Consider the following 12,882-nt stretch of genomic DNA (forward strand, 5'->3'; position numbering starts at 1 on the left):
GCGCCCCTTCGCCCCCCAGACTAAAAACCGCAACCCCCCCAGGCATAGTCATGTAAGATGAACAGGGAGAAGGAGATGAAATGAAAGGTTGGGAGACGGATAAGAAGAGGGGAACGCCCTAGGTCCGTTCCATCCTACCTGTTGAGAGATGGTCAGTAAGTGATAGGCTTCACTAGCGCGGGGCTAAGGCCGGTACAATTCCCTGCTGTCATTACAGACACAAGGACAATTCAGGAGCACCACTCAAAAGGTCATGCTATCACACGTCGCACAGTGCACATTGATTCAATCATTCAAGCCTCATGAAAAGGTAAAATCTATTGAGCCCATTGACCCGGTCTTCATTCACCAGGTACAAATCATCGTGCTACTTTCTCCATCATGCATTTCTGTTTTGATACGCATCAGATGAATGGTGATGCAGTGACAGTAACCAACACTGGGGTGGGGTACAGGAGGCCCAGTGACAGTAACCAACACTGGGGTGGGGTACAGGAGGCCCAGAGACAGTAACCAACACTGGGGTGGGGTACAGGAGGCCCAGTGACAGTAACCAACACTGGGGTGGGGTACAGGAGGCCCAGAGACAGTAACCAACACTGGGGTGGGGTACAGGAGGCCCAGTGACAGTAACCAACACTGGGGTGGGGTACAGGAGGCCCAGTGACAGTAACTAACACTGGGGTTAGGTACAGGAAGCCCAGAGACAGTAACCAACACTGGGGTTAGGTACAGGAGGCCCAGTGACAGTAACCAACACTGGGGTTAGGTACAGGAGGCCCAGTGACAGTAACTAACACTGGGGTTAGGTACAGGAAGCCCAGAGACAGTAACTAACACTGGGGTTAGGTACAGGAGGCCCAGTGACAGTAACCAACACTGGGGTGGGGTACAGGAGGCCCAGTGACAGTAACCAACACTGGGGTGGGGTACAGGAGGCCCAGAGACAGTAACCAACACTGGGGTGGGGTACAGGAGGCCCAGAGACAGTAACCAACACTGGGGTGGGGTACAGGAGGCCCAGTGACAGTAACCAACACTGGGGTTAGGTACAGGAGGCCCAGTGACAGTAACCAACACTGGGGTGGGGTACAGGAAGCCCAGAGACAGTAACCAACACTGGGGTGGGGTACAGGAGGCCCAGAGACAGTAACCAACACTGGGGTGGGGTACAGGAGGCCCAGTGACAGTAACCAACACTGGGGTGGGGTACAGGAGGCCCAGTGACAGTAACCAACACTGGGGTGGGGTACAGGAGGCCCAGTGACAGTAACCAACACTGGGGTTAGGTACAGGAGGCCCAGTGACAGTAACCAACACTGGGGTGGGGTACAGGAGGCCCAGTGACAGTAACCAACACTGGGGTGGGGTACAGGAGGCCCAGAGACAGTAACCAACACTGGGGTGGGGTACAGGAGGCCCAGTGACAGTAACCAACACTGGGGTGGGGTACAGGAGGCCCAGTGACAGTAATTAACACTGGGGTGGGGTACAGGAGGCCCAGTGACAGTAACCAACACTGGGGTGGGGTACAGGAGGCCCAGAGACAGTAACTAACACTGGGGTGGGGTACAGGAGGCCCAGTGACAGTAATTAACACTGGGGTGGGGTACAGGAGGCCCAGTGACAGTAACCAACACTGGGGTGGGGTACAGGAGGCCCAGAGACAGTAACTAACACTGGGGTGGGGTACAGGAGGCCCAGAGACAGTAATTAACACTGGGGTGGGGTACAGGAGGCCCAGAGACAGTAACTAACACTGGGGTGGGGTACAGGAGGCCCAGAGACAGTAACTAACACTGGGGTGGGGTACAGGAGGCCCAGAGACAGTAATTAACACTGGGGTGGGGTACAGGAGGCCCAGTGACAGTAACCAACACTGGGGTGGGGTACAGGAGGCGTTCATAAAGTATTCCAGACCTCTTGACTTGTTCCGCATTTTGTTACCTTATTCTAAAAATGTATTAAATTGTGTGTTTTTTTCCTCATCAATCTAGATTTCTTAATGACAAAACAAAACAGGTTTAGACATTTTTTTTGCAAATATAGAAAAAAAACAGTTTTAATATTACATTTGCATAAATAAAAAACTGAAATCACATTTACATAAGTATTCAGACTCTTTACTCAGCACTTTGTTGAAGAACCTTTGGCAGCGATTACAGCCTTGACTCTTCTTGGGTATGATGCTACAAGCTTGGAGTTTCTCCCATTCTTCTCTGTAGATCCTCTCAAGCTCTGTCAGGTTAGATGGGGAGCATCGCTGCACAGCTATTTTCAGGTATCTCCAGAGATGTTCGATCAGGCTCAAGTCCCAGGCTCTGGCTGGGCCACTCGTGGACATTGAGACTTGTCCCGAAGCCACACTGGCTGTGTGCTTAGGGTCGTTGTCCTGTTGAAAGGTGAACCCCAGTCGGAGGTCCTGAGCGCTCTGGAGCAGATTTTCATTAAGGATCTCTCTGAACATTGCTCCGTTCATATTTCCTTCGATCCTGGCTAGTCCCTGCCGCTGAAAAACATCCCCACAGCATGATGCTGCCACCACCACCACGCTTCACCGTAGGGATGGTGCCACCACCACCACGCTTCACCGTAGGGATGGTGCCACCACCACCACGCTTCACCGTAGGGATGGTGCCACCACCACCACGCTTCACCGTAGGGATGGTGCCACCACCATGCTTCACCGTAGGGATGGTGCCACCACCACGCTTCACCGTAGGGATGGTGCCACCACCACCACCACCACGCTTCACCGTAGGGATGGTGCCACCACCACACTTCACCGTAGGGATGGTGCCACCACCACACTTCACCGTAGGGATGGTGCCACCACCACCACCACCACGCTTCACCGTAGGGATGGTGCCACCACCACCACCACGCTTCACCGTAGGGATGGTGCCACCACCACCATGCTTCACCGTAGGGATGGTGCCACCACCACCATGCTTCACCGTAGGGATGGTGCCACCACCACCATGCTTCACCGTAGGGATGGTGCCACCACCACCATGCTTCACCGTAGGGATGGTGCCACCACCACCACCATAGGGATGGTGCCACCACCACCACCATGCTTCACCGTAGGGATGGTGCCACCACCACCACCATGCTTCACCGTAGGGATGGTGCCACCACCACCACCATGCTTCACCGTAGGGATGGTGTCAGGTTTCTTCCAGATGTGACGCTTGGCATTCAGGGCCAAGAGTTCAATCCGGGTTCCATCAGATCAGAGAGTCTTGTTTCTCATAGTTGGAGTCCTCTAGGTGCCAATTGGCAAACTCCCAGCGGGCTGTCATGTTCTTTTTACTGAGGAGTGGCTTCCGTCTGGACACTACCATAAAGGACTGACTAGAGGAACAAAGATGGTTGTTCTTCTGGAAGGTTCTCCCATCTCCACAGAGGAACTCTGGAGTTCTGTCAGAGTGATCATCGGGTTAATGGTCACCTCCTTGATCAAGAACCTTCTCCCCGACCAGCTCTAGAAAGAGTCTTAACATTCTTAACTTCTTCCATTTAAGAATGGAGGCCAATCTGTTCTTGGGGACCATCAATGATGTAGAAATGTTTTGGTACCCCTCCCCAGATCTGTGCCTCGACACAATCCAGTCTCAGAGCTCCATGGACAATTCCTTCGACCTCATGGCTTGGTTTTTGCCCTGACATGCACCGTCAACTGTGGGACCTTATATAGACAGATGTGTGCCTTTCCTAATCTTGTCCATCAATAGAATTTACCACAGGTGGACTCCAAGTTGAAGAAACCTCAAGGATGATCAATGGAAACAGGATGCACCGGAGTTCAATTTCGTGTCTCACAGCAGAAGTGTCTGAAAACGTATGTATTTTTATTTTATAAAAATGTACCAATAAATAAAAAGTACCCAAGCTTGACCGGAAAAATAAAACAATGAATTTAGCAGTATTCATTTAGTTATCACGCTAGCGCAAAATAACACTATTATCCATGGCAAAACGCATAGAATTGTAGAAAATTATCTTAACTGCAAAACAAAATCTCAGCTCCACTGAGAAATGATTAGAAATGCAGGAAATTAGCTTAAAAATGCTAAACATGTCTAAAACAAAGTTGATCTGGACCGCCACACCCACCACCTAAACCCCTTTTTTTTTATCAAGTAACAATCCTGATAACGAGGAGGGGAACTGCGGTTTCAAAATGTTACAACAGCCCAAAACCAGAGCGCCAAACAAAACGCCAGAGAAATGGAACAAGTTGAATACGGTTGAAAGATAAGACGTTACCCAGCAGCCACTTTGGATTCATTCAGTCAGTCTATGTCATGGAAATGAATGTCTTGTATACTCCGTGTATATCGGGGTGGTCAGCGATTTCATCCGCTGGTTTTAGCTTGGTGAACCCCGCCTGCTGCTAGCTAGCTTCACTGACAAAACACAGGGTGGCATGTTAGCTAGTGCCACTGAAAGTGACGAGCTACGGGATGTTTAAGATAGTTTGACAACTTGCCGATGAAGCAGCCAGTCCACACTTAAGTACGTTTCCAAAGCACCAATCACTAGGCTGTAACAGGATCAGCCATAGACTCCATTCTGTACTGACTCAGGGCAGAACAGCCTGTTTTGATGCTTCATTAAAGATAGTTACCACAGCGGCTAGCTAGCTTACGGAAGGAGAACTGCATTTAGTGTTGCAATAGCATTTAGCTAACTAGCTAGCTTACGGAAGGAGAACTGCATTTAGTGTTGCAATAGCATTTAGCTAACTAGCTAGCTTACGGAAGGAGAACTGCATTTAGTGTTGCAATAGCAGGTTGTTTCGCTTCTCTTTCATTTCATACGAAGTGACAGACTCAGGCTTAACTAGGAGGTTAACAACGTGTTGGTGTTCATGATTAAACTACAGAAATGCACTCGAGTCCTTAGCGAGATGCAAAATTGTTCGACTAAAACTTTCGAAATTTAAAACGTAAAAAAATGCATCATCTTTTGCGCTCTCTCGGCTAATGAAAAGCCAACTGACATTTACTTCTGAGGTGCTGACCTGTTGCACCCTCTACAACCACTGATTATAATCATCATTATTACTATTATTTACTCTTATTTCTCCTATTATTATTATTATTATTATTATTATTATTATTATTATTATTATTATTATTATTATTATTATTATTATTATTATTAACCCTGCTGGTCTTCCATGAACGTTTGAACATCTTAAGGAACGATCTGGCCTTAAATGGCCATGTACTCTTATAATCTCCACCCGGCACAGCCAGGAGAGGACTGGCCTCCCCTCAGAGCCTGGTTCCTCTCTACCCAGTACAGCCAGGAGAGGACTGGCCACCCCTCAGAGCCTGGTTCCTCTCTAGGTTTATAATCTCCACCCGGCACAGCCAGAAGAGGACTGGCCCCCCCTCAGAGCCTGGTTCCTCTCTAGGTTTATAATCTCCACCCGGCACAGCCAGAAGAGGACTGGCCACCCCTCATAGCCTGGTTCCTCTCTAGGTTCTGGCCTTTCTAGGGAGTTGTTCCTAGCCACCGTGCATTGCTTGCTGTTTGGGGATTTAGGCTGGGTTTCTGTACAGCACTTTGTGACATCAGCTGATGTATGAAAAAATATTTTTTAAATAAATTTGATCGATTTATTCTGACAATTTTTTGCAAATAAATTCAATAAAAATCAAACAATGTGATTTTCTGGAAAAAACTTATCATTTTGTCTGTCATAGTTGAAATGTACCTACGATGAAAATTACAGGCCTCTCCCATATTTTTAAGTGGGAGAACTTGCACAATTGGTGGCTGACTAAATACTTTAATGCCCCACTGTAAATGTAGACAAATGCTATATACCTGACAGAGAACGGTGAGATAGACAAAAACATGGTATCATAATCAGCTGTAGTTCTGCAGACAACCATCAACCCCCAGCATTCTATAACCCATCCCTGCAGAACCCCTGGAGATCACCAGCCAGCCCCTTTCTCAGCTCTCCTACCCCCTAAAACAGGAAGACGGCCCCGCGCAAGCCAGCACAAATCCACTAAACAATGTTGATTTCACAAAAGACAATGTTTTTCCCAACTAAGCAATCACTAAGTAGACCCAATCCAGATTGATTACAAAGGCTATGACTAAAATTGTGTATTTATCATTCTTGGAGAATAATGGGATCTATTGAATAATTAATAGATTTCAGGAGGACAATTATTGTGAGACTAAGAAATTATTGTTCACTAATCGCTTGATAAATGCTTCTTCATGTTTGTACAGGGGGAAAAAAAGAGGAAAGAAATCCGTGCGCGTGCCTTCGTGTTAGAGGGGGATTGGGGGCTTCCCGAGTGGTGCAGTGCTAGCTGTGCCACTAGAGATTCTGGGTTCGAGTCCAGGCTCTGTCGCAGCCGGCCGCGACCCATGGGGCGGTACACAATCGGCCCAGCGTCGTCCGGGTTAGGAGAGGGTTTGGCCCGGCAGGGATGTCCTTGTCCGCATTAGCCACTCCTGTGGCGGGCTTGGTTGGATTGTGTTTCGGAGGACGCACGGCTCTCGACTGTCATCTCTCCCGAGTTCGTACGGGAGTTTCAGTGATGAGACAAGACTAACTACCACGAAATTGGGGAGAAAAATGGGGTAAAAAAATATATTTTTAAAAAAAAATAAAAGAGTGAGATTGGGGCAGAGACCCAGGTTCAAACTCAGTCACACAGAGACACTGTTGAGTAAGATAACTAACTACCTACCTGTCATGTCCATGAAGAGGAGTCAGAACAGAGAGAGAGAGAGAGAGGAGAAAGGTGAGGAGTCAGAACAGAGAGAGAGAGAGAGGAGAGAGGTGAGGAGTCAGAACAGAGAGAGGGAGGAGAGAGGTGAGGAGTCAGAACAGAGAGAGAGAGAGAGAGAGGAGAGAGGTGAGGAGTCAGAACAGAGAGAGAGAGAGAGAGGAGAGAGGTGAGGAGTCAGAACAGAGAGAGAGAGAGAAGAGAGGTGAGGAGTCAGAACAGAGAGAGAGAGGGAGAGGAGAGGTGAGGAGTCAGAACAGAGAGAAGAGGGGTGTGAAGAGTCAGAAAATAGCAGGAGAAAAAAGATAGTGGAGAGGTGAAACAGCAACTGTGTGAACGTGATGAGACTTACACTGCCTCGATGAGAAAACTGTGTAGAAGGACAAGACCGGGAGAGAGAAGATGGAGGGAAAGAGATGGACACTTACATTGCCCATGTACTCGGACAGCAGGTCCTGCAGAGCCTGACGGACAGAGTTGCACTCGGCCACGATGCGCTCGCGCCGGTCGTCACGGGTACAGGACGAGTCGGCCATGAGGGCGGCGCCACTGATGATGCTCTCCAAGCGCTCCTCCAGAGACGGGCGGAAACGCTCCTCGCTAAACGCCAGGGGGTCCACGATGATCTGCTTCTGTTGGACGGAGGGAGTTAGAAAACAGAGGTCAGAGTGGTAACACATTAAAACTCCCCACCAGAGACACAGGTTCAATCCCCGCATCAACACCTTTTTTCCTCTGATGTATTCTCTGTCCAAAGACTCCAAACACCCCGGCAGAGAAAAACAAAAAAAACATTTTAATTTAAAAAAAATATGGAAACAATAAACCAAACTACAAAAACGAGGGTGCATCCAATGATTTGTTTTAGGGAGAGAGAACGAGAGAGAGCCAGGCTGACAGACAGAACAGAAAAACATTGGGTAAAAAGGCATTTAGTACCAAAAAAAACTCTAACTCTTCTTTTCAAATCAAATCTTTAAATTGGTTGCATTCACATATTTAGCAGATGTTATTGGTCCATATTTGGCAGATGTTATTGGTCACATATTTAGAAGATGTTATTGGTCCATATTTGGCAGATGTTATTGGTCACATATTTAGAAGATGTTATTGGTCCATATTTGGCAGATGTTATTGATCCATATTTAACAAGATGTTATTGGTCACATATTTAGCAGATGTTATTGGTCACATATTTAGAAGATGTTATTGGTCCATATTTGGCAGATGTTATTGGTCACATATTTAGAAGATGTTATTGGTCCATATTTGGCAGATGTTATTGGTCCATATTTAACAAGATGTTATTGGTCACATATTTAGCAGATGTTATTGGTCACATATTTAGAAGATGTTATTGGTCCATATTTGGCAGATGTTATTGGTCCATATTTGGCAGATGTTATTGGTCCATATTTGGCAGATGTTATTGGTCCATATTTGGCAGATGTTATTGGTCCATATTTGGCAGATGTTATTGGTCCATATTTGGCAGATGTTATTGGTCCATATTTGGCAGATGTTATTGGTCACATATTTAGAAGATGTTATTGGTCCATATTTGGCAGATGTTATTGGTCCATATTTGGCAGATGTTATTGGTCCATATTTGGCAGATGTTATTGGTCCATATTTGGCAGATGTTATTGGTCACATATTTAACAAGATGTTATTGGTCACATATTTAGAAGATGTTATTGGTCCATATTTGGCAGATGTTATTGGTCACATATTTAACAGATGTTATTGGTCACATATTTAACAGATGTTATTGGTCACACATTTAGAAGATGTTATTGGTCCATATTTGGCAGATGTTATTGGTCACATATTTAACAAGATGTTATTGGTCCATATTTGGCAGATGTTATTGGTCACATATTTAACAAGATGTTATTGGTCCATATTTGGCAGATGTTATTGGTCACATATTTAGAAGATGTTATTGGTCCATATTTAACAGATGTTATTGGTCCATATTTAACAGATGTTATTGGTCCATATTTAACAGATGTTATTGGTCCATATTTGGCAGATGTTATTGGTCCATATTTGGCAGATGTTATTGGTCCATATTTAACAGATGTTATTGGTCCATATTTAACAGATGTTATTGGTCCATATTTAACAGATGTTATTGGTCCATATTTAACAGATGTTATTGGTCCATATTTAACAGATGTTATTGGTCCATATTTAGCAGATGTTATTGGTCCATATTTGGCAGATGTTATTGGTCCATATTTAGAAGATGTTATTGGTCACATATTTAACAGATGTTGCAGGTGAAGCAAAATGTGTTCCAACAGTTCACAACAACACACAAATCTAAAAGTAAAATACTTGAATTAATAAATAAATAAATAAATAAATATTAGATAGAGCAAAGTCAGTGACATTGACCAAAATACAGTAGTATACAGTATAAACACATGTGAGATACATAAAGCAGTGTGCAAACATTAAAGTGGCCAGTAATCCATTACTAAAAGTGGCCAGTAATCCATTACTAAAAGTGGCCAGTAATCCATTACTAAAAGTGGCCAGTAATCCATTACTAAAAGTGGCCAGTAATCCATTACTAAAAGTGGCCAGTAATCCATTACTAAAAGTGGCCAGTAATCCATTACTAAAAGTGGCCAGTAATCCATTACTAAAAGTGGCCAGTAATCCATTACTAAAAGTGGCCAGTAATCCATTACTAAAAGTGGCCAGTAATCCATTACTAAAAGTGGCCAGTAATCCATTACTAAAAGTGGCCAGTAATCCATTACTAAAAGTGGCCAGTAATCCATTACTAAAAGTGGCCAGTAATCCATTACTAAAAGTGGCCAGTAATCCATTACTAAAAGTGGCCAGTAATCCATTACTAAAAGTGGCCAGTAATCCATTACTAAAAGTGGCCAGTAATCCATTACTAAAAGTGGCCAGTGATTCCAAGTCTATGTATATAGGGCAGCAGCCTCTAAGATGCAAGGCTGAGTAACTAGGTGGATGCCGGCTAGTGATGGCTGTTTAACAGTGATGGCCTTAAGATAGCTGGGACCGCGAGACTGAAAAACAGCTTCGATGCACCTGTACTGACTTCGGCCTTCTGGGTGATAGCGGTGTGAACAGGCAGAGGCTCGGGTGGTTGATTTCCTTGATCTTTTTTGGCTTTCCTGTCTAGGAGGACAGGAAGTTTGCCCCCGGTGATGCGTTGGGCAGACCGCACCACCATCTGGAGAGCCCTGTAGCTGTCGTCAGTGCAGTTGCCAAACCAGGCAGTGATACAGCCCAACAAGATGCACTCAAATGTGCATCTGCAGAAATTTGTGAGGGTTTTATGTGCCAAGCCAAGTTTCTTCGGCCTCCTGAGGTTAAACAGGCGCTATTGCGCCTTCAACACACCGTCTGTGTGGGTGGACCATTTTAGATCAGTGATGTGTACGCCGAGGAACCCGAAGCTTTTCACCTTCCCAAATGCGGTCCTGTGAATGTGGATGGAGGCGTGCTCCCCTCTGCTGTTTCCTGAAGTCCATGATCAGCTCCTTTGGTTTGTTGACATAGGGTGAGAGGTTATTTTCCTGACACCACACTCCCAGGGCCCGCACCTCTTCCCTATAGAATGTCTCGTTGTTGGTGATCAGGCCTACTACTGTTGTGTCGTCTGCAAACTTGATGATTGAGCTGGAGGCGTGCGTGGCGACGCAGTCGCGGGTGAACAGCGAGTACAGGAGAGGGCTGCACATGCATCCTTGTTTTGAGGATCAGCGAAGTGGAGGTGTCGTTTCCTACCTCCACCACCTGGGGGCGGCCCGCCAGAAAGTCCTGGAACCAGTTGTACAGGGCGGGGTTTAGACCCAGGGCCTCAAGCTTAATGATGAGTTTGGAGGGTACTATGGTGTTAAATGTTGAGCTGTAGTCAATGAACAGCATTCTTACATAGGTATTCCTCTTGTCCCGATGAATTAGGGCAGTGTTGCAGTGTGGTTGAGATTGTATCATCTGTGAATCTATTGGGGCTGTATGCAAATTGAAGTGGGTCTGAGGTGTCAGGTAGGGTGGAAGTGATAGGATCCTTGACTAGTCTCTCAAAGCACTTCATGATGACGGAAGTGAGTGCTACGGGGGTGATAGTCGTTTAGTTCAGTTACCTTAGCTTTCTTGGGAACAGGAACAATGGTGGCCCTCTTGAAGCATGTGGGGACAGACTGGGACAGGGAGAGATTGAATATGTCCGTAAAAACTCCAGCCAGCTGGTCTGTGCATGCTCTGAGGACGCGGCTGGGGATGCCGTCTGGGACGGCAGCCTTGGAAAAGTATAACACGCTTAAATGTCTTCCAAGGATAGCCCAAAGACCATGGTAGCGGGCCGCGTCGGTGGCACTGTGTTATCCTCAAAGCGGGCGAAGGTGTTTAGTTTGTCCGGAAGCGAGACAGTGTTTTCCTTTTGTAGTCCGTGATTGTCTGGAGACCCCTGTTACACACGTCTCATATCTGAGGTGTTCAATTGTGACTCCAATGTCTCCTGTATTGACAGTTTGCCTGTTTGACTGGCTTACGGAGGGAATAACTACACTGTTTGTATTCAGCCATATTCTCAGTCACCTTTCCATGGCTAAATGGGGTGGTTTGTGCTTTCAGTTTGGCAAACACTAACCCTTTCAGCTGGCAGATAGAGATGGAGTGGGAAGAGACCTCAAGGGGGAGAGAAACAGAGAGAAAGATGACAGGCAGGATTCAGACAGTGATTTGACAGGATCCGACAGGCCTTCTGTTAAACCTGCAGGGAAGTCTGATGTCTAAACAGTCTATTTTCCAAAAGCCCCAGATGATGGATAATACCTATAGTTATGAACAACACTCCAAATGACACACTATACCCTAGACGGCGCACTCCTTTGGACCGGGGCACACAGGGCTCTCATCTACACTGCTCAACAAAAAAAAGGGAACACTAAAATGACATCCTAGGTCTGAATGAATTAAATATTCTTATTAAATACTTTAGCGATGAGACAAGATAGTAATTACTAACAAAAGGAAAAAGAAACAAGAAATGCATTACTGGTAAACAGTTTCCTTCATTAAATCGCTGTGAGGTGACTTATACTGTAAGTCCATTGTCCATTGCACTGTGAAACTGGGATGGCTCAATGCACAAATAACTCTTGTTATTATCATAATTTTTGGGGGGTATGATTTCTCTCACATTACTAGTAAACTCAATCTAAAATGTATATTCTGTGATCATCATCTTTGAACCAAAATATCGTGAGACAAAACAGCTGCCTCTTCCTTGGTAGGAGGCACTGGAGTCTCATCACTTGTTCCTGTGAGAATCTCACTAGTCGATGTTTCTTTGCAAGCAATGGAAGAAACTCAAAACACAAAACCAAGTGTGACTACCCGCAAAACGTGCCTAGTGAATTAGACATTCTCATACAACAAAATCTACCCTCAGATTTGGCAGGTGTTAACTCTAGGCACACTTGTACGTAACAGGACGAAATACACACATTCCCCAAATGTACTACTGTTATTTACATAAAACTGCTGGTTGGAGGTTCGACAGGAGCTGAAGAATGTTGTGGAATACCCTCAAAATATACACAAAGTCATATAAACTGAATTAGAGATGACCTCAGACATCTTTTACACGGTTAATCTGCTGCTCCAAACACGCCTCGGGATATCAATGGGAACAAAGCCTCATTGATTCATCTCCCAACAAGCTTCTCTACAGCAACCTCTCAAACTTCCTTCTAATCTATGGATTTCACATGACTGGGAATATCAGATATCAGATCTGTTGACACAGATACACTGCATGACCTAAAAGGTAAACGGACAACTGATCTTTCAACATATTCTTCCCCCCCCCCCCCCCAAAAAAAAATCACTCGCATTAATATGGAGTTGCGCACCCCCATCTGTGAGCTGCTCTGACAGCTGGTGCTTAAAGCTAGTGAGGGAGATATGAGTCTCCAACTTCAGTGATTTTTGACATTTGTTCCAGTCATTGGCAGCAGAGAACTGGAAGGAAAGGCGGCCAAAAGGAGGAATTGGCTTTTGGGGATGACCAGTGAGATATACCTGCTGGAGCGCGTGCTACGAGTGGGTGCTGCTA

General features: G+C 45.7%; 1 protein-coding gene across 2 annotated transcripts in view; it reads right to left on the bottom strand.

Annotated features, from left to right (window-relative positions):
- The window catches only part of LOC139366585 (catenin alpha-1-like), a 219,630-nt gene that overhangs the window by 151,662 nt on the left and 55,086 nt on the right, over positions 1–12,882 (bottom strand). For both annotated transcript variants that reach the window (XM_071104258.1, XM_071104259.1), the window contains exon 8: positions 7,199–7,402. In XM_071104258.1, the coding sequence (XP_070960359.1) occupies positions 7,199–7,402 (204 nt within the window). The remainder of the gene's footprint in view (positions 1–7,198; positions 7,403–12,882) is intronic.

Source organism: Oncorhynchus clarkii, chromosome 14 (assembly GCF_045791955.1).
Source record: "Oncorhynchus clarkii lewisi isolate Uvic-CL-2024 chromosome 14, UVic_Ocla_1.0, whole genome shotgun sequence".
NCBI classification, from domain to species: Eukaryota; Metazoa; Chordata; class Actinopteri; order Salmoniformes; family Salmonidae; genus Oncorhynchus; species Oncorhynchus clarkii.